The sequence below is a fragment of the Onychostoma macrolepis genome, chromosome 17 (assembly GCF_012432095.1).
Source record: "Onychostoma macrolepis isolate SWU-2019 chromosome 17, ASM1243209v1, whole genome shotgun sequence".
Lineage (NCBI taxonomy): Eukaryota > Metazoa > Chordata > Actinopteri > Cypriniformes > Cyprinidae > Onychostoma > Onychostoma macrolepis.
In genome coordinates, this window is record NC_081171.1 from 26,037,298 (window position 1) to 26,059,830 (window position 22,533).

The following is a 22,533-nucleotide window of genomic DNA, read 5'->3' on the forward strand; positions in this document are numbered from 1 at the left end:
TTCAGAACCACGGTCAAAGCCGCACTTTGTGTTTGTGTGTGAGTAAATTTAGCGTACTGGCACACCAAATCACCAAACCCCATATTGCATACTGTTGAATGGCAACACTTGTGGGGATTCATGTATGTAAATCAGTTTGCGCTACGTCAATAAAATATTTGAAAATGTGATTTTATATTGTTTTGTTACTGGTTTAACTCACCCATCATTTCCCCCACTGGGCACTGAAGTAACAGGTTAAATAGGCTATGTGATAAACCATAAGTAAATAAGTTTTATTGCATCCTTACCTTCCCCATGTGCCTTCGTTGTATTTACCTCACAGTACGGCACGTGCATCCAGGGCATAGAGACGTTATCAGATTAGAATGAATGCGTCTCATATTAAATCTGGGTTAAAGAGCTAATCCATTTATCAGTATATTGCCCTCATGACCAAGTTAATGCTATGGTTTATGGACACATGCCATGGAGTAGCCTATTGTATATGGAAATGGTATTCTGAAATAGTAACCTTTTCGTGAGGGCATAGTAATTACACATAAAACCTAGTCTAGTTGAGTTTCTGTGCATACTGTATGAGTTCCACCTGTTTTCTGTGCGCTCAGCTATTTAATGCAGTTGTCGATGCTATACATCTAAAAATCGCCGCGTTAATTTACCCCGCGAACAGCTATGCTTCTCTTTCCCTAAGAAGAGCTCAGAGCTGTGCCAGACAACGAGTGACGTTCACCGTCACCGGGAACGCGCGTCATTCTGTTCTTGTTCTTTTCCATAATGCTCAGATCAGATCAGATCAGATGGCAGACAGGTATTGACAAACGCACACGACAGCCCTTCGCATATATAAAGACATGGAAAAAAAAAAAAAACATGAGATGTAATGCATATTAGGTTTTATCACAGTATATTGCATATTATTATAATTAGTCTCATGGCCAATTCATTTAGCTATTTAGTACTGCAGTAGTGCTTATCTATCAGTCTTATTATGGGAAGGCTATGTCTTGGGCACCGGTGTTCACCCATACATTCTCTTCATACTCAAAATAAATGAACTCAAAATGAATTCATATGAAACGGATGGTTACTGCAGTGAAGTGTTCAAATATTTCCACTTTTCTGTTTATGGTTGGCAGTGCATTAGGGCGATATGTCAAACTAAAAGTCAACGTTTCCCCAATAACATTGGTTCAGAACCCGACTACTGTGTTAAAATGATAATTTTTGTTGCATTTATATACACCATGTCCATATCGTACCCATGTGTTATGAATCCACATGCATTTCTAAATATATATCAAAAATCTCCGATAGGCCTACCTACACAAAATAGGATGGACCCCACGTAGGAATGTAAAACTCAACTCTAAGAAAGTGTTGATATTATACAATTGATAATCCCCCTCCCCCAATAAACTTTATTGTACCACTGGCGACATCTATCTGTTCTCCGGGTTATAAGGGTGATTTTGATCCGGTCTGGATTCGCAATTATGTCTGAAGAATTGTGATAAATGGGTTATGATGCAATAAAGAATTGGGAAATATAAAAACAACAACAACAAAAATACTGAATTAAGAATCTTGTGTTTCGGACTCTCCAAAAAGTGAAAAACTACACATGTACATGCATGCTCGCAAATTAAAAAGCGTACACATGGCTCCGAGAGCACCATGCGAACCGCGAAGCTGGGCACTGCTGACACTTTCTATGAAACGCGCTCTCCCTGTGTTCCGTGCGTTCAGGAGCCGACAGCATGTGTCCACAGACCACCCAGTGAAAGTTAAAGGTGGGGAAAGAGGGGAGGGAATCCTTGACGCTTCTTTACCGTGCCTTTACCAAGGAAACCCATGCGCGTGTGCTCTGACGCAACTGCCCATTTTTGGAAACATGCGTCAATGGTCGAGACCAACTCTGAAATGGGGTTGGCCGTGTAAAGCAAACAAGTTTAAAGAAAATTAAAGCATTTTAAACATTTCTTATTTGCTCAGTAGGATGTATCATGTAATATTTACCCATATTATTTCATAAACGTTTTACTGGACAGTAATGTCAGGCAGTAATTCTTTAAAATATGCATGCTGCACCCCTATTTTGCTGTGCGCCTTATCGAGGCTGTGACGCGTAGACGCAGGTTGGCGTTGATAAGCGGAGCTACGAAGTAGAGTAGTGCCATTGAAGTGAGTCATCTAACGACGTGACCTGTAGAAGTAGCACTGAAGTTCACTTAGTCGCCAAAATCAGTTCAACAAAGTCCAGAGCGGTACACTCATCACTGCCGTGAGTCACTGCTATAGGGACAGGACTAAACCAAGGAGAGCACCGAGTTCACTGAAGAAAAGTAGGTGCTTCACAGATTTTTTTTTTTTTCTTCATTTCATCTGGTTCTAGAAGAACATCTCAGTAGCGATGCATATTAGGCATTAGGTTTACACGGGAACATCTATTTATTGGACTGTTAAAGAGACTACAGAATTTGAGAGCGTTGACTTCTCTAATAATATAATAGTACACAGATATGCCTGGATTTAACAAACTGACCATTAAGAAGTATTTTGGATATCATTTTTAGAATAGGTATAAAGGAATCACTTTGCTTGGAAGTGCTTTTTTTGCCACTGAAGACACTGATCGTGTGGGATTTCATTTTCAACCTACTGAAATTTCCTCCTCTTTCCCTGGATCATGTACCAGGATTACACCGGGACATACGACACATCCTCCCGCGGCAGCAGCAGCTCACCGGCGCACCCGGACACCAGCCCCATACCTGCCTCCAACTACCAGGTAGCCTGCTGATGTGCTTGAGTGTCCGTATCCTTATTACACTTTAGCTACATGTTTACACTCCTCGGGTTTACATAAATAGTCCGTGTACCACGTTATCATAATTAATTCCAAACTAACAGGTAACGATATGCACTTATGCACAGCATATTCTCTTCACACACTTTACACCACAGTGCTCATACTACATTACACATACTAAACTACGTGTTGTTAAAATAAACAACGATGACAATATGTAATTAGAAGCAGCTCTGCTAAATAATAACACAGTAGCACATATTAAAGTCTATAGGCTGCATAATAACCTAAACTGCGATGCAAAATGTGACCAAACTTTCTATACATCGAGGACTGGCAGTCAAAGTCATTGGTTGTCGTTCTCATGATGTGAACTAAAGTACATTCAGTGGCCCTGCATGCATATTTTTGATAGAAAAGCAACGCAAGTGCTTAAAACTTGACACTTATTATTGCATAGGCGGACGATGCGCCCTTACCTTGAGTATACAAGCATACCTTAAGAATACAGTGTGTGCTAAACATTTTTTTTTATAAAACTGTTTTCTGAATTGCTAGGTTTTAAAATAATCGTAGGGCCTGTATGATCATTATTTTTTTTAAAGAAAGTGCACGAAGGACGCATGTAGCTTTTATGCATAAAATCCCATCAGAGGAATCCGTCTCGCTCTCTTAATAAATTATTCCCAGAGGTGATCCCCCCCCCCCTCCCCCTCCCCTCGTTTTGTTAAGATAGTGCACATGTTGGTACTCATAACATTATGTTTCCGTGGAATTAGGCATCTCGTCAGATAAGGGTAGCAGTGGCGTGGGTGGTGTGCGTAATGTGAAATAAACCCACGGAGAGTGCGTGCGTAGTGGCCACAGGATGCCACACTTCCGGGACTTCCACATAAGCTATTGCACTTTACTAACCTTCAGAACATGTTTTATATGTTTTTCTGAATATACGAAGAAAAAAAAAAAAACAACAACAACAAAAATAACTTTTGACCTTTAACCCTTTAACCGTAGTTGAACTGTAAAGTTAAGGGTGGAGAAAATTAAGCCAATTCAATCGAGAACATGGAAATGTAAAAAGATTAGACCAGTTGGGGCTTGTAGCCTACCTAAATGAAAACACTGTACACAAACGCTGGGTTATACATTTTAAATGACTGACTAGAACTGCAGATATGGCAAATTTAATGAAATAGCAATAGACCGTATGATTACAATCAATGTCATTTGCTAGTCACACAATGATACTTAAGAAAACCCATGTTTTTAATATATGTGTGATGGGGATAATAAGATATAGCCTATGTATTTTTCTGCATGGAGAAAAAACTCGCAAAATAGTCCATGCTTACAAAATAGTGGGTGGGGGGGGGGACATTAAATCACACTTTATTTGATTCTTGAATAAAGCTTGTCGCAAATAATGTTAATCTCATACATTGTAATGTATCATAGTTACCTGTCTATGGTTATACCAGGAGTTTTACATTGAATGCATTAGGTTATATCATGTTTCAAGTAAAGTTTTACTAACAGCTAAGAAGTTTAGGCAATTTTGTGAGAATTTTTCGATCTTGATCACAGCACGAAGGAATGGGAGCTTGTGCACCGGTCAGTTTGGCAACTTGTTCCCCAGACTCTGGTATTTTAATCACATCTGGTACGTTTAACAGCCCCTGTCAGAAATTCCCGAGCATCATCGTCTTGTAGGGTTGCTGTTTTAGCTACTAAACCCATGGAATAAACTGCCCCCTTTCGATTCCAGCATGCGCTGTCTTCACTCCTTTGGGGGGAAAATCAAGTGAAGGGGAAAATTCGGGTACATCTGAGGAGAAATTAGCGCAACGTGGTAATTTCGCAACAAAACAGAGCTTCATCTATAATTCAGTAACATATGTTGACCTTCCCGGTCGCTTGTGATGGATTCAATGAGAAACAAACGCGACAGTTCCTGGAAGTTAGTGGAGTCTTTCGCAATACCAAGTTGTGGAAAACTCTTCTCTACCACCTTAAACAAACACTATACTTTCAGTGAAAATAAAACACTAAAGTGAGACTTAGGAACATTGACGTTTAACTCTAGTCTATTTTTTATTTTTGATGCACGAAATGATTGCTGTTATCCTTTTAAACAACACTACGCTTCCCGTAATTCATTCCCCTCCAAATGATTTGTGGTAAACATGGTCCGTCACATTAAGTCAGTTTCCCGTTAAAATCCCACAAGGAATGTGTGAATGGACTGGAATTTGGTGGATGGAATGTGCTGGCACGGGATCCCAGTTCAGTTTCCCGGATGACTGGAATAAAGAGCAGTCTTATAACGTGATTAAGCATTTGCCAGACTGCATATGTAAAAACATAGCCTATGACTTGGGTACATTTTACAAGTAATGTTTGGGTAATAGCCTTGTTTGTACTGTAACTATCAATATGTAATCATTTACAGAAGTTCACATATTTTCAAATGTGACTATATATGAACAAAGATTTGTCATATTAATCTTTTCTAAATTGATTTTATTAACATTAACGTTACTTAAAACTGTTGAACATTCATTGATATTAGTAATAGTGGACCCACTTTATATTGCGTCACTAACTGCTGTGTACTTACAGTTAAACTAATCATTGCTGGCAATGCACTTATTGTGGACATAAATGGTTTTACATTGTACTTATATAAAAAAAAAAATTTCTATAATTAATTTAATAAATGTATTCTATCTCAATAACAATCAAGTGTTTTGCAATTCAAAGTGTACACAATAGATACATTGTACCCGACTTTTAAAAAAAAAATATTATTATTTAAATACATAGTAGTTAAAGACCTAATATAAAGTGTGGCTGCAATTAATTAGCAAATAAAAAAAATAGTTGATAATGTTATTAATAACTTTAACATTAACACTAATAAAGCATTAACAAATACTACTAATTAAGACACTTGATTCAAATCAAAATTTTATTTCAGTCGTCTTATAAACGAAGAAGTGTTCTTGTTATAAGTCATATTCACTTCTTATAAGACAGAGTCCATTTCAAAAAGACCAAAAATCTGTTGTATACCCACACAGTGGTGAATCTGTTGCCCATTGCATCACAGAGGCTATTATCTAACCCTGGTCGGCTTCTGTCAGGGAGGGTTGTGGGCTTTCCCATGATTCACCGTGTGTGTGTGTCACCCTGTCGCTCTGGGGGTCAAGTAGTCAAAAGGGCGCAAAGCGAGGTAGCACGTGGAATGATTCATTAATCTGCGATGATGGGAATTTGTAAAACGGCTAAAATGTGGGTGGCTGGGGTACTGCAGTAACAAAGACTAAAAATTAATCATACCATTTTTAACGTGCAGTGAAAGTCAGCGTTCTAATCCAGAGTTTCTTCATAAATGTTTACACTTCAGTCTCTTAATACCTTTTTTTTTTCCACAGAAGTACAGAGTAGACATGCCTGGCTCTAGCAGTGCCTTTATTCCCACAATTAATGCCATAACGACCAGTCAGGACCTGCAGTGGATGGTTCAGCCCACAGTAATCACATCCATGTCTAATCCATATTCCCGGCCTCACCCGTACGGCCTGTCTGTGTCTAGTGGCCCGAGCCTCCTCGGTCACACAGCCCTCACACGGCCCGGGGTCATCCGGTCCATCGGCGACGCCCGGGGTCGACGTAAACGAGACGAGCAGGTTAGTGCTACATTTTTCTTCTTTGAAGCACAGAGACAAAATCAAACCAACAAAACTAGTTTAACATATAGAACAAAAACACATTTTTAACATCTGCTGAATTATTGAATAACGAGCTGCATTACAGCAAAACTTTGCAGCATTAATACTGTTATTTTTTATTACTGTGAAGCTGCATTTATATTATAAATAAATTTGACTTGAAATATATTACTTAATATGATGTAAGCCTTGATTTTTTTATTTCGTGTGAATGATTTCTCACAAACTACTGGAAAAGTTTACTTGTGCGAGTGCTCACTCCTCGTTTTGTGTGCAGCTCACCCCAGAGGAAGAAGAAAAACGGAGAGTTAGACGAGAAAGAAACAAACTAGCTGCAGCAAAATGTCGGAACCGCAGAAGAGAACTGACCGAGATGCTGCAAGGGGTGAGTTTTCTACCATTGTTACAAAAAAAAAAACATTCTCTAAAATTACCAGCACAAGGGAACACATATTTACCAAATACTCCAAATGAAATGTCCACAACTATTGCGAGGCTTATTTCCACGCAATTCTCAGTGGTTAAAAGCTGAAAAGCCACAGAAGGCCAGTGTTGTCTGGCAGACATGGGAATGCCCCGAGTCCCAGACAATTCTGGCTGTAATTGAACTACTTAGCTTTATAATGGCATCTCTCAGGCTGTCAGACCTGAAGCACGAGGGAGGAATGTGCTACAGGGGCTTGGAGGGACGCAAACGTCTGATATTGTTCGAGGAGGAAACCGCAGCTAACCATCAAACCCCACACACTGCTATCTTCCCTCTTCCCTTCCCCCACTCTTTGCTTCATTCCTCACCAAATAAGGAACTGTGTCTTCTATGACAATAACTATGCCCTTTCTTCCAATGTACTGTTTCTTTCTTTGTAAATTAAGCATTTGTATTGTTTTTAGTTTCCTTCTTCCTCGTAGCCAAATTAATGAGTTAGCTACGGTTTATCTCTGACTCTCTAGCCACATTGTTATGTCAGTGTTTCAACCTTCCATAGGCTTTGACAGTTGTTTCAAAATATTTGATGCTTTGTCAAGTTTCCTGTTTAACAAAGAAATGTGAACAGCTCGAATTTATTTGGGAAATAATTGCTTGTGTTTATGGGTGGGTGTGCCTTTTATAGTGTCAAACTGCTCTGAGAGTTCAATCAGGAAAAGGTTTGGGTGTGGATGCAATTTGGCTTTATTTATAGATAATTAAAATAAAATGAAATAAATGTTTCCTTATCATTGTTATTTATGTATTGTAATTATTGTTATTATAAAAATAGTAGTAATAATTGATTATTACTAGTCTTATTCAATTAAATAGCAGCCTTTAGACATGATAACAGCACTAAGCCATATTGCAATTTTGGTTTTGTTTCACTTAATTGTGCAGCTGTCGGATAATATCATATAGAAAATTTGGGGGTGAGGTGTTTCGACTAAGGCCACCCAGAGACCCTGACAGCGACCTTCAATATGTTGAATCAGTAATTACCAGCATAATAAATTTGCAAATCATTTCACAACCCAAAAGAATATCAGAAAAAATGCAGCATGATCATTCATTGTATTTCTTTTTATTTTTTATTCAAGGAGACAGAGAAGTTAGAGGAGGAGAAGGCTGACTTGCAGAAAGAAATCGAGACCCTGCAGAAGGAAAAGGACAAGTTGGAATTCATGTTGGTGGCCCACAACCCCGTGTGCAAACTGCCCCCTGATGAACGCCATCACAGCTCACACTCCCAGCACCCCCTTCCACTGACCATGCGCTCCAACCTGGGTCCCCGGGGACCGATGAGTACCCTCAACCCAGTGGTGGTTAAACAGGAGCCTTTGGAAGAAGACGACGATGAGGAAGAAGGAAAAAGCCAGCATTCAGTCATCAAGCCCATCTGCCTAGGTGGCAGCATGTATTGTTCTGATGGAGACAGCCTCAACACGCCTGTGGTAGCTGCTTCCACCCCGTTGTCCACTCCGAACAACCCAAGCCTCATCTTCACCTACCCCAGCATGCTTGAGCCCGAGAGTCCTTCGCCCTCATCGGAGTCCTGCTCCAAAGCCCACCGCCGTAGCAGTAGCAGCGGCGACCAATCCTCAGATTCCCTTAATTCTCCCACCCTCTTGGCACTTTGAAGGAAAAATTGACGGTGCTCCTTTGCCATTCTCGTGGATCTCCAGAGCACGCTCAGCTACGATTTGAGTGACTTCACCTCAACAAAGCTGAGAACCCTCAAGGGCTAATTTGCTCATTTTATTTAAACGTTTCAGAAGAGAGTTTTCGTTGTCATTGTTCTTTAAATGTATGTGCAAATTCCACTCGCTGTTTCTGGAATGCGGGAGTAGAGATTTCATTTTTCATCTTTAGCAAGACTCAGAGCATCTTGCAGTCGGCTGCCTGTACAGAGGAGCAAGATATTTCCTGCTGGCTGTCTGGCTAATAAGAGATTGGAATTGTTTGCAAGATCAAATTCTTGATAGGTACAGAATAAGACGTTGGACACTACGGTAGATAGCTGCCCTCAAAACATCATCTTTGTATTTGTGATGTGTGATTATTGTCCCTTTGTATTTTGTGTCCTGCTGTTTATAATATTTAGGGTTCACTGGATGAGCCTCACTGCTGAGTGTCGAAAGAACCATCTTGTGTAATAAAATGCTGACCTTTGTTGATATTTTGTATATGCGGCACAAGCACTAAGATAATTTGCCAAATTTACATAGCTTTTGTTATGTAAAGCAAAGAAAGAAACAAAACAAACAAACAAAAAAAAACACTTTCTAGCATCAGCGAATCTACTGTCAGGGATTTTTGTCTGTGTCAGTGAGCCATACAAGCATTACTAGAAGCAATTGCACAGAGAACACAATCTAACGGTGTACATGAGGGAAACTAGCCATATTAGGCTCTGCCTCTAACCCTGACATGGCAATATCGCTTTTGTATTGGCGCACACTGTGGTTTTCAAATAATAATAATAATAATAATAATAATAAAAAAAAGAAACTGTATTACTTTTATAATATGTACTTTTATGTCTTGATTGGCCCTTTTTTCAGGGTACAGTTTAAACTGAATCATATATCAGCCATATGAGCACTTTTCCCTGAAACACTGGTTGGCTTTTATTGCCGCACTTGGGAACAGATGCACTTTGTCAGCAACCTTACAATCAAATAAAACGCCATTCTTTACAGTGATGGAGTAAACAGGGAACGCAAAATGATATTGAATGTTTGATGCAAAAGGTGAGTGTGGTGCGCATCAGACATTGAAGAAAAGACACACATTGCAATATTTCTTGAAAAACATTCCATGGAAAAGAAGACTGAAATTAAGTGAGATCTCAAGGTTACTGTTGCTACAGTCAGATAATAATTGAGGGTGAATGTGAGTATTTTGTTGTACAGGATGCAGCAAACTGAAACAAAACAAAACAAATGTGGCTTCTATTTGAAGGACTTTGTTGCTTTATTTATGTCAGGAACTTTCAAGGATCTAGGAGATAATTTCAGTGTTCGTTATCGAGTATGAGAGATTCTAGTGAAAACCAATTTAATACCAAAAAAAGGAAAATGTTTAAGGACTGTGTGCTGTAAACTGTTCTCTGTTGGTCTTTGAACCCTGTGTAATTTGAGCAAGCCATCTGTACAGCTTTCTGCACATGTCCTGCTTATCGGTTTGTATTCTCTCTCTCTCTCTTTATATTGCTTTTACTGTTGAAAGACAGAAAACAACCTACAAAAACAGCAATATGTAAGGCAGTGTTGTTCCTTTGATAATTTAAATTTATTATAATGATAATAAAAACATTTCCAAAGTGGTATTTTTGGATAGTCGTATTTTGCTGTGCACAGTGTTTTGCGTATGTTGGATATTTCATTGTTACAATGTGGTGCTTCTGTGTTTCTTTGAGTCAGTCACAAGATGGTTGAATGCACCTGCTTTATGCGTCAGTTATTCATTTATCTCTCATTTCTGCACGTGATCAAAGATGAGGATTTATTCATCCTAATATTGGTCTGTGAACCTAAATCTGTCACTAAACTTTGAGAGACAGCTTTGCTTTATCCAACTGATGACAATGTAAGACAATACTTGCTTTGTAAAATACATAACATATTTCATAAATGGGGATGGTGGTGTAGAGGAAACAAGAAGCAAAATAAGCATGAGCGTACTTGCATGTACTGTACTTACAGTTTTAAATACAATACTTCCTGCTCATCAATGCTTCTGTTGTAGTTCTGCTTATCAAACTGCACTTTATGTAAAAACAAAATGTATAAACTTATATGCTAATTTGGCCATACAAATTAGGGTTTGTGGGGGTTTACTTTCATAATATCAGATGTCAAAACTGATGTTTTAGTTAAAGGTGCATTCATTATCTTGCATTGCTATGAATGGATGACCCATTGTCTCATTTCACCGGATCAAGTTTTATAATGAGTATGTACTAGGTTGAAAATGATTTGCCAAGTTTCAGATTTGAGTCAATTTTAAAAACATTAATGGCTGTTTTGCGGTTGTGTATTGAGCTTTAGGCCAAATTCATGTGTCTGTGTGGAAATCTTTTATTTTGAAATAAATATTTCAATTTTAAATTCTGAAATGTGTATATACATATTATTTCAGATATATATAGAGCACTGATGTAGTCTCAAATTATTGTAAGAATAATGCTCTTCCAAATGTTTATCGGTTCCATGATTCATTACTAAAATTATTTGCACTGAAGATAATAATAAAAAAATAAAAAAATATCTAAAAGGATAACAGTAATAAAGATCAGATTAGTATTGGTAATTCAGTTAATTCACACATTGTTAGTGCAGTCAATCATTTATCTGGCAACCATAAACAAATTATACTTTAATAATCCCTTTCCAAGGTATTTTGCAACCATTCACATTTTTACAATATGGTGCTTTAGATTAGGTTTCATCTTTTATGATAAAAACAACAACAACAACAAAACTTTGTCATGTACACTCATTTATTCAATTCAACACTGAAATTTAATCGTTTTTTTATTGGTCTGATATTTTACTGTGTATTTTTTTAAGAGTACAACACAGTCTAAAACTGATTTGGGGAAAATGTAGCTCTCTGTCATGCAATGTTCATTAGTCTCTTGCTTCAGTTATCTTTATCTATTTGTTATATCTATTTTTAATTTGACAAAAATACTAATAATTCCACCTTCAAGGACAACAAAATGGTAGTGTTTGAAATGTGTAATAGTCAACAGGCAAAAATGGCACACGACACAATAGAGTCACACTGCCACCTAGTGGTTAAAATACATATGAGTTTTATGACAGATTAATTTACATTTTTCTATTTTCAACATTGCTGCTAAAAAGCAACACAATTAAGTTATTTGTAGTATACACAAGTGAAATTATATTCAAGTTATAATAAACATAAAAGGTATTAGCAATGAAAAAGATCAAATAAAAATATTTTATAACTTATATTTCTGTGAGACAGATCAATAATCCTCAAGGATTGATGCAAAAATTATATGATATAATATGAGAGTTATGGAGTCAGATTGATATCTCCAATGAGACCCAAAACAGACACTTGTGTAGACGTGTAGTCTATGGTTAAAAGTGTAGGCTGGTAAATGAAAGATTTCAGGATCTAACTCTTCAGGTTCACTGTGTTAGTTAAGCCATTTTTTTTTTTTTTTTTTTTTTAGATATAGAGTGACAATTGTTATTTATGTGCATTTTATGCAAGTAGTGTTCTATACTGTTACAAAGGTCTAATTGATTTACATTACAAATTATTCAAATTTTATCATACTTTTTGGCATATCAGCAACTCACCAAATTATTTACTCCACCATATTTATGCTCAGTCTTTCTTGTTTTGTCTTACCTTCATATTCCCCTATATCATACTATGTATATATGCACTGCCTTGCTAAAGTATTCAAACCCCTTCATTTTTTCATGTTTTGTTATATTACAGCATTATGTTAAACTGCTTTAAATTACTTTTTTTCCACATCAATCTACACTTGCATACACCATAATGGCAAAGCAAAAACAGAACTGTCAAAACTTTGTAAATTTATAAAAAATAAATAAATTATAAAAACCTGAAGTAAGTACATTGCATAAGTATTCAAACCCTTAACTTAGCTGAAGCACCTTTACAGCCTCAAGTATTTTTGGGTATGATTAACAAGCTTTGCACATCAGCATTTGGCAATAATCTGCCATTCTTCTCCTCATCTCTTCACGTCTCAAGCTCTGTCAGGTTGGATGGGGGCAGACACACTTGAAAAATTTGATTGGGTTCAAGCCCAGGCTGTGGCCGGGCCACTCAAGGACAATCACAGAGTTGTCTGTAAGCCACTCTTTCTGTGTGCTTAGGGTCATTGTCCTGTTGGAAGGTGAACCTTCTGCCCAGTCTGAGGTTCTGAATGCTCTGGACTGGGTTTTCTCTATATTTTGGTGTATTGAGCTTTTCTTCTACTCTGATGTGTCCCTCAGTCCCTGTCACTGAAAAACAGCCCCAGCATGAGGCTGCTGCCAGCACACTTTACTTTTGGGATGGTATTCTGTAGTTGATGAGCAGAGCTGGTTTCCTTCAAACATGATGCTTGGAATTGAGGTTCATCAGACCAGAGAATCTTGTTTCTCACAGTTTCTCTCTCTTTTTTTTTTTTGCAAATTCCAAGTGTGTTTTCATGCATCTTCAGACTGATCTCGCCGGGTGTGCTATATCTTTTCTAACTGATCAGACTTACAGTTTTCATAAAAATTAAGATTAAATATCATAAAAATCCCATAGACTTACATTGACGGAATGTTCAAATGAGCCAAGACTAAACAAACACCAACTGTCAAAATTCAAACTTAAACTCCCAGAATCCCTTGAGGCTCAATCAAGCTTCCTTTCTATGTACTACTTCTAACCCATTCAAACTCATCTATCTATCTATCTATCTATCTATCTATCTATCTATATATTTCTAACTTCATAGCAACAGTCTAGCAACTGTCCAAACCAACCTAGCAACCACCGCATAGCAACACCTTATCAACTACATTGGGTACCATAGCAACCATATAGCAACACCTTAGCAACCAATTAATTTCTATCACTACTGTGAACTGACCACACAGAATATGAAGAATATCAAAAAATTTAGGAGTCAGCTGTCCACGGTAGTCCTTAAGATATCATCACAACAACACACTCAGCAAACTATCGTCTAATTATCTTTATCGATAAAATCCCAAATAATATTGAGATATTATTTTTTTGTCAATATCGCACACCCTTAATACTGACACAAAATTATTTGCAACGATCGCTTTGTCACGTCCAGTGTAGACAGCCTCAAGCTGTTGGTTTCTGTATTTTTTTTTTTTGGCTAGTAGAAGTTATGAATGGCTGGTAACTTAAAAATTTAGCAGCCAAATTGGCTGGTGAGTGAAAAAGTTAATTTCAATCCCTGTTTATAAATAGTTGATTTTTTTATTTACTTTTATATTTTATTAAAGTTCTGTTTTGACCCCTATAGTAGGTGTTTTTTTTTTGTTTTTTATTACATTTCTACAAAAGCAAAACATATATTTCTGCTTATGGCACCCATTTGGCCAGCAGTGGGCCTCCGGACAATTTTTTAAATATATATATATATATATAAGGGATGCTCCGATCAGGATTTTTGCAGCCGATACCGAGTACCGATTTCTTGTCATGGTGATCGGCCGATATCGATGCCGATTCTGATGCTTCAGTAATAATGCATCACAAAAATTACAGTGAACATTTTAATATACCTTTAAAATGGGGTTTATGCATAACATTATGTATATCAGGATACTTAATGTAAGACAAAAAATAAATATAAACAAAATGGAGTTTGGTCACAGTTAGGGCGCTGCAGATAATCTGCGGAGCGGGTAATAAAAAATGCATATCTGATATGACTTAATATATAATTAGCATCAAACAAACTATAATTCTTATTCTCAAGGATTAAAGATTAAAACGGGAAAAAAATAAAAATGATTGCAAAACCATCAATTAGGTGGTGATATGCACTAAGCATAAGGCCTACATGACCTTTGAACAGAAGAAGAAGAAAGAAGCAGTATGACCTGCTTATTCTTAGTGTCCGTTTCCATAGTGATTCGTTGATTGCTCTGTTGAGAATGTCTTGAGTCTTAAAGGGATAGTTCACCCAAAAATGAAAATTAGCCAAAGATTTACTCACCCTCAGGTCATCCTAGGCGTGTCTGACATTCCTCTTTCAGATGAACACATTCGGCGTTATATTCAACACTGTCCTGTCTGTTCCAATCTGTATAATTGCAGTGAATGGTGCCCCTGTTTCTGAATCCGAAAAAAAAAGTACCCATCCATCGCAAAACTACTCCACACGGCTCCGGGGTGTTAATAAAGGACTTCTGAAGTGAAACGATGTGTTAGTTTAAGAAAAATGTTGATTCTTAAAACTTTATAAACAGTTTAGTCCAGCTTCCGGGTCTCTCGAGCAGGCGCGGTCCCGACAAGGCGGTTGAGAGTATGACGTAGGCGCAGCGAAATGCCCAATGTAAGCTCGGGGGAGAAGCACGCAAAAATCTCAGTCTCCTCTTGCCTTATATCAAAATACTCCGACATTTTTCAATTGAATCTTCGTTTAATAGTTAGTAACAGGTGTTTTGTTTTCCTTTCTCCTCTGTGCTTCCGTGTTCGTCACTCTCTCCCAGGAGCTAATGCCGAGTTCACTGAACGATTCGCTGTTGTTTTCACACTGCGTGACTATCTGGGGTAGCATTCAGTCGCTGCTGTGTTCACATTGCACGATGGATCGGCGACAGGGCTTTCACATTGCACGATTTCACAATAGGAAGAATCGCCGACAACTCTGTCTGATCCGCAAACTACGTTTCACAACAAAACACACGCGAGAAGTGATAAGGAAATAACGCCAGAACCTGCGCGTGTCAGCCCGTTGTTCTCCAGCGAGACTGGAAGTATTAAAAAAATATAGCCTGCAAATTGTCTGTGCGCTGATTTCCAGCTACAAAAAGAAAAACAGATTATGCAGGAGGGAGATGCAGGGAACTTGTGTTCTGCAAAGAGTGGTAAATAATAATTTTGCAGTAACTGTTATGCTGATGTTGCGGCTGGTCAAGCGTTTGTGCTTGTTTCTGTATGATATAATTGTACATATTAAAATACTGATATGGTCTATAACTTGACTTCCCTCTGCCCTGTATCTTTGTCTCTCATTGGCTGAAGGTCATCGTGATGTAGTTTTCAGTCAGAAATCATTGCACATATTTAGCATGCCAAATATTTCACGGGCGTCGGCGACGTGTCGGCGATTCTCTCAGATCGAGTACCACAAAACTGCTCGTCCCCACAGCCATGTAGAGCAGGAAAGTGCTTTATTTTGAGGTCAAAAACAGGATTTTCTACCATTTAAAATACAAAAGTCTATTCATAACTATCAAATATATGATATAAATGGCTTAATAAAACAAAATGGCAAATAAATATTATAAAATATGTAATGAAAACAGTGGTCCCCTGTAGTGTGTCACTGGTGTTACCGCTTAACAAAAGTCTTTTATTTTGGAATAAAAAAAAATCACACTGATGACATCACTCGACTTCCTCCTTCCTATTTTCTAAACATCTATGAAAAAAGGCCCATGTTTAGTCCACTGTTTCTTTTCAGTTATGATAAATTTTCTCATTTATCTCATGATTTCATATGAAGCTTTTAGTTGATGTCACTGGTGTGACCTATTTATTGTTAGGGAATTGTAAAAAAAACTATAATACAAATGGATTAAACTACTTAATTTAGTGAGTATACCATGATTGACAACATGTGGTTTGATACCTTGCAGCAGACATTTTGTAAAATGCATTTTTCATGAAAATTGTCACTGGTGTTACTGTCACTGGTGTTACCTTCCTTATGGATAACACCAGTGACGATCAGTATATCAGCTCTAATGTATGTCACTGGTGTTACTGTGCTGTGTTACTGTACTGTTTTTGTCTGTTACATTAAATAAATAAAACAATCTCCGTATTTCTTGCATTTTCATTATTTTTCTGTAACTCTGACTACATGTGCTGAATTTTTTTTTTTTTAGAAATAATATTTCATAAAAACTTTTAATATTGCTAAAGAAGGTAACACCAGTGACAAAAAAATTATAAATATGGTCTTGAAATAATTGCACAAAAAAGCTAAAAAATATATAATTAAGCTATCATTTATATGTATTCATAAAGTCAAAAGGTAATCTAATAATGTGGTCTAAGTTTAAATGTAAAAAAGAAATAAAAATTTTAAGACATTTTGCCATACCAAAAGTGGACGTTTCTGTTGAATGACCCATCGTTTCGCTTCAGAAGTCCTTTATTAACACCCCGGAGCCGTGTGGAGTAGTTTTGCGATGGATGGGTACTTTTTTTTCGGATTCAGAAACAGGGGCACCATTCACTGCAATTATACAGATTGGAACAGACAGGACAGTGTTGAATATAACGCCGAATGTGTTCATCTGAAAGAGGAACAACTTCGGTTCTTCCTGGGGTGTGTATCCAACACACACAGAAAATATAGGAACAGAAATTATGGCTTTATGGCCCTAAGAATGAAACTCGTTTTAAGTGATTAAAACAGAAACTGAAAGAGACTCTGCAGGGGTTGTCGAGATATATAGACATATCATACGTGAATAAATCTATCTTTTAGAGCTGCAATGATTACTTGGGCTCAGATTGTTTTCTTACTAAAAGGAACCCACAAGGATTTTGAAGTGATTGAGAAAAATGACACAGGCACACCACTACCAGCTAAGATTAAAACTGGAGATCTACTTATGAGGAAAGTACATGCCTCTGGAGTTTACCACGTTGGGGTTTACTGTGGAAAATTCGTCATTGAGTTTACAGGTAATGATTTCACTTTATTAAATAAAATGAGAAATCACATTTTATGTCTTGGGGTTATTAATGAACAAACGCACCGTAAAATAAAATAAAATAGAAATATAATATTTAATAGTTGTGTATCTAAAAACTTTGTTGTTTCTTATAGCTCCTGAAAAGCCAACATTGTTTGATCAAATCACAAGTTTTTCATCAACCAGTGAATCTGGCACAGTGAACATGAAAAGTCTGAAGAACTTCATTATAAACAAGCCATACCGTGTCCTCCGTCTAAGGGTGGCTATTCCTGTGAACTTCTCTGTGTTGACTGATAAAGCTATGGATTATGATGAGAAATACCATCCTTTGGCGAATAACTGTCTGCATTTTGCACTCAAACTCTTGGAGGTAAGCAAATGACAGAAATCAATCACATATTCATTTAGAAAAAAAAAAAAAAAATGTGGTATTGCATGAAAGGATTAAATAAACTTTATTATTCCTCTATGCAGCTTGGAACAAGATCTCTTCCAAGAAGGTAAACAATTATTATTTCATCTTTATTCATGTCTACACACAACTGTTTGTTGTTAATATATATTTATAATGTGTGTGTGTGTGTTTTTAAAGTATATTTACACTTTAGAAATGCTCAGCAACTTTCTTTCTTATCTCTTCTGCAGCCTGCCAAAGGAAAGTGGTGAGATCATTTTCTGAATTATCTACACACCCTAAAAAAAAAATTAAAAAAAAAATAAAAATAGGCCACAACGTACTGTATTAAATTGAACGAATTTTCCAAATTCATATTTTTTTTTTACAGGTGTTTACCTGTATTTTATGTTGTGTTTTAGAGTTTTATTTTTTATTTTTGCAGTGTATAAAGGCATTTTTTTATTTAATCATCTTCCGGATTTATATTTTATTTTGTTTTAGCTGAGGAAATCAACATGGATGATTTGGAAGAATGTGCTGCTTTGACACAGTGAGAAACAGCTTCACAACAACATGGAAATAAAATGAACCTTAAACCTTGAAACTACCAGAAGATGAAATCAACAGATTATTAATATGTTGTTTAAATGTCCAACGTGATCATATCACTGCCTCAAAGATTAAGAATCCTTGTAAACCTGTCTGTTTGTATGGTTATGTCAAAAAAGCAGTTAAACTCTCTCCGTGTTATTTTCTGTGAACAAATAAGCAATACTTATTTCATATTTAATTAAATTGTTTCATTTATATTTGAAGTTTAAATAAAGTTAATTTAGCACTGGGGGAACTAAACAATTTTCTTACAGAAAGAGGATATATAAGGTCATATCAAAACAGAGATTGGTATTAATGTATCAGAGAGTACATATTAATAGAGGACAAAGTGGTGAATCAACAGCACCTGATTTCTCATGCAAGGAATTATTTTTTCTTTCTTTCTTTTTTTAATGCCTAATCCAAAAAACAGTCCTTCTTGTCCTCTCATCAACAACATATCAAATGCAGGGTAAAACAAGCCAGTCTTATGCTGGGCTTAATGCAGCTGATGTTCACTATCATTCCGTGAATCTTTCCCCCTTAAAAAATCTGGTCATTTCAAGAATAATTTATGCAATTTTATATTATTATTAATTGAAAAAAAAAATCAGTTTCATATCCTTGTATTGTTCAACTGGTCAAGGCTGATATTGGAACTCAAATATGTAATATGCGCACATCTAAAAACTTGATCACATGAAACACAAAAATCAGCACACTTTCAGGCAGATGAATATCTTAGGGTTGAAACGTTGTGTTGATTTTAATAAATTGATTTTTAAGAGCAGTAGTGGCAGTGTGCCGATTTTTGTTTATTGAAACTAAGTAATGCAATACTTTTTAGAGAGAGTACAGTAATCTAATTACAAGTCAAGTCAAGTTGAGCTTTATTGTCATTCCGCTACATGCGGGGCATACAGTGGAACGAAATGTCGTGCCTCACAGGACCACGGTGCTACATAAATACAGGCATACAACAATGGAGTAAGACAATATAAACCTATACACAACTATCCTACTGATAGATTTTGACTATAAATATAAATATACTATCTATAAAAAAGTACCTATACAAACTAAAAAATACAAACTATACGAATGCTTCAGATAAATACTGTACATGTGCAAGGAGAAACATTGAGTTCAAGCAGCTGGCTGGGGAACAGTGCAGGAGGATTTGTAGTGCATGAGCATGTAAACATACATATATTACGGAGTTCTTTTTGTGGGATTTGTGTACACACAGCAGTGTGTGTGAAAAGTGACTAGTGCGCATAGAGGAGGAGAGTTTTGTACAGGCCCACTCACCTGTGTGTAGCACACTTCGAATTGCACGTTACATGTTTCAGGAGGTAGGGGGTTTGTATGGGGGTTCAGAGAGGGACGGGGTGATTTGAGTTCAGGGCTCTCACAGCCTGGGGGAAAAAGCTGTTGAGCAGTCTGGCAGAGCGGGCTCTGATGCTCCGGTACCGTCTTCCTGATGGTAGGAGCTGGAAGAGACTGTGGGAGGGATGTGTGGAGTCCTTCACGATACTATTGGCTTTGCTGGAGCATCGTGTGAGGAAAATATCCAGGATGGAGGGGAGAGGGGCACCGATGAAAACAATTTAGACCCAATTAAACCCCATTAAAGGCTTCAATTTTTCTCCTTGCTGGAATCAGTCAGAATAAGTGGTTGTCCCATAAAGCCTTGAATGTGACCTGTTAATACTGTACAACAGTAAAGACTTTTTTCAGGAGAATGCAACGGCAATGTTCAGAATGGAACACTAACCTAGTACATACTGCACAGTGTATAGGCTACTGTATAATTATTTAAAATAGTATGTGAAGTTGGAACCGAAAGCCATGGTCAAAAAGAGTTTCCATCCTGGGATCATGGTTTTTTCCCATCCCCTCCCCCTAGTAGCATTAGTTAACATCTTGAAATATAGTAGTTATTTTAGATTTTGGCATACCATTCAAATGCTGAGTCAAGAAAGAAATGATAAAAAAAAAAAAAAAAAACAGAACAAAGAGGAGAAAAGTTCCTTTCAAGTTTCAAAGCCAAACCGCCCAAATCAGTTAGATTAAACACAATTTGTTCATATAAAATAGAAATGACATTTAAAATCGACCTGTATTGTTCCTACGGTGTTTTGCTGTCATCACTCATGGTAAATCCCTTAAGAAACCACCCCGGGTACCTTAGCAACCGCATAGCAACACCTTAACAACCACCCCAAGTACCCTAGCAACCGCCTAGCAACACCCTAGCAACCACCTCAAGTACCCTAGCAAACGCATAGCAACACCCTAACAACTACCACAGGTACCCCAGCGATCTGTTCTTCTGATAGACTGTATTGCCTTTAAAACATTCAAACTTTAATCTTTAAAACTATTTTACGTATTTCAAACTACTTCAAACTTAAAACCTTCAAACTTCAAGCTTTTAAAACTTTTACAAACTTTCTGGCTAGGCTTTTTCAAGCCAACTTAAAGTTTGTATCCAAACTTTACTATCTAGTTAACATTATTAATCTACAACAATAAATCTGTTTCACTATAAATACTTTTCAGCTACTTTAACTTAAGTCATTAAGTCATTAAGTTATTATACATCTGAAATGGATGCAGTCACCACATAACTAATGTCTATTGTCAAAAATGTACAGTAGTCAAAGGGATTACTCATTTTAAATGATGAACAAAACCGGGAAAAATCCCATAGACTTACATTGACGGAATGTTTGACGGAAGAAAAATGTTGATCCATCCTAGAAACATGCTAGTAACTTGCTAATAATGCTAGAAACATGCTAACGGCATGTTAGTGGCATGCTAATCATGCTAGCAACATGCTAGTAGAATGCTAATCATGTTAGAAACATGCTAGTGACATGCTAGTAACTTGCTAATCATGCTCACAACATACTACTAGCATGCTAATCATGCTAGAAACAGGCTAACAACATGCTAGTCACCTGCTAATCATGATAGCAACATGCTAGTAACTTGCTAATCATCATCTCTGTATTGCCTTTAAAACATTCAAATTTTAAGCTTTTAAAACTACTTTAAAATCAAACTATTTCAGACTGCAAACCATTAAACTTAAAACATTTTTAAACTTCTTAAACTTTTCAAACTTTTTAAACTTTCTGGTCTGGCTTTCTCAAGCCAACTTAAAGTTTGTCTTGACAAACTTTTTTATCTAGTTACATTTATAATTACACTGTTGACCCATCCCTTATACACCTTAACCCACCCTTAAACCTGTCCCTAACCTTACCCGTATCCCACCTCAATAGCAGCAATAGTGTTTTGCAATACAATATAAGTACATTGTACATAGTAGTTAGGCCACCTAATATAAAGTGTGACCCAGAATTTTTTCTGAACTCTTCCCCATATGTGTGGTTTGATGCAATCCTGTCTCTGAGCTCTACAGGCAGTTGTTTTTTTTACCTCAGGGCTTGGTCTTTGCAAAGATATAAAAAACCTGTTATTTGCTTTGTCATTATGGTGTATGGAGTGTAGATTAATGTGGGAACAAAGTAAAGCAGTTTAACATAAGGCTGCAACATAACAAAACATGAAAAAATGAAGAGGTTTGAATACTTTCGCAGGGCACTGTATATATATAAAATAAAATCTCGAGGCACTCAAAAATAGTGGTTTATCCATTTCAGACTAGGCTTTATTTCTGAAGCCTACTGAATTGCATCGTGTAAGTTCGATCTCCAAATTTGCTCTCACAGGAAAAGATGAGCAACTTCAGCAGACTGTGAAATCATTAACAACAGATCAAAATATCATCCATGACACACAGTTGTTGGGCATAGTTTGCAGTAGATGACAACATTAATTACTTGGTGTAGGGCCTATATTATAACTTTATATAAATGACCATTTCTGGTGTTTAAAATATGGTTTTGACCTTTTTAGGCCTACCTTTTAAATGTATTTGTTTCATTTTAAATCGAACATTATTTAATCTGTATTCATAATGCCAGCTGGAGTAAGTCAATTTGGTTTAGCTTGTAGCCTATTTTTCGCTTGACACGTTC

At 36.9% G+C, this 22,533-nt stretch overlaps 1 protein-coding gene across 2 annotated transcripts; it reads left to right on the forward strand.

Annotated features, from left to right (window-relative positions):
• Window positions 1–2,165: 2,165 nt before the first annotated feature.
• fosl2 (FOS like 2, AP-1 transcription factor subunit) lies at window positions 2,166–10,343 on the forward strand. Of its 2 annotated transcripts, XM_058749811.1 has the most exons (5): window positions 2,166–2,345; window positions 2,699–2,791; window positions 6,247–6,501; window positions 6,821–6,928; window positions 8,113–10,343. In XM_058749811.1, the coding sequence occupies exons 3-5, from the start codon at window positions 6,262–6,264 to the stop codon at window positions 8,650–8,652; spliced, it is 888 nt and encodes a 295-aa protein (XP_058605794.1). In that variant the 5' UTR covers window positions 2,166–2,345; window positions 2,699–2,791; window positions 6,247–6,261; the 3' UTR covers window positions 8,653–10,343. The 2 variants fall into 2 exon arrangements, with proteins under 2 accessions (XP_058605794.1, XP_058605793.1); XM_058749810.1 differs by having other exon boundaries at window positions 2,166–2,791.
• The last annotated feature ends 12,190 nt before the right edge of the window (window positions 10,344–22,533 follow it).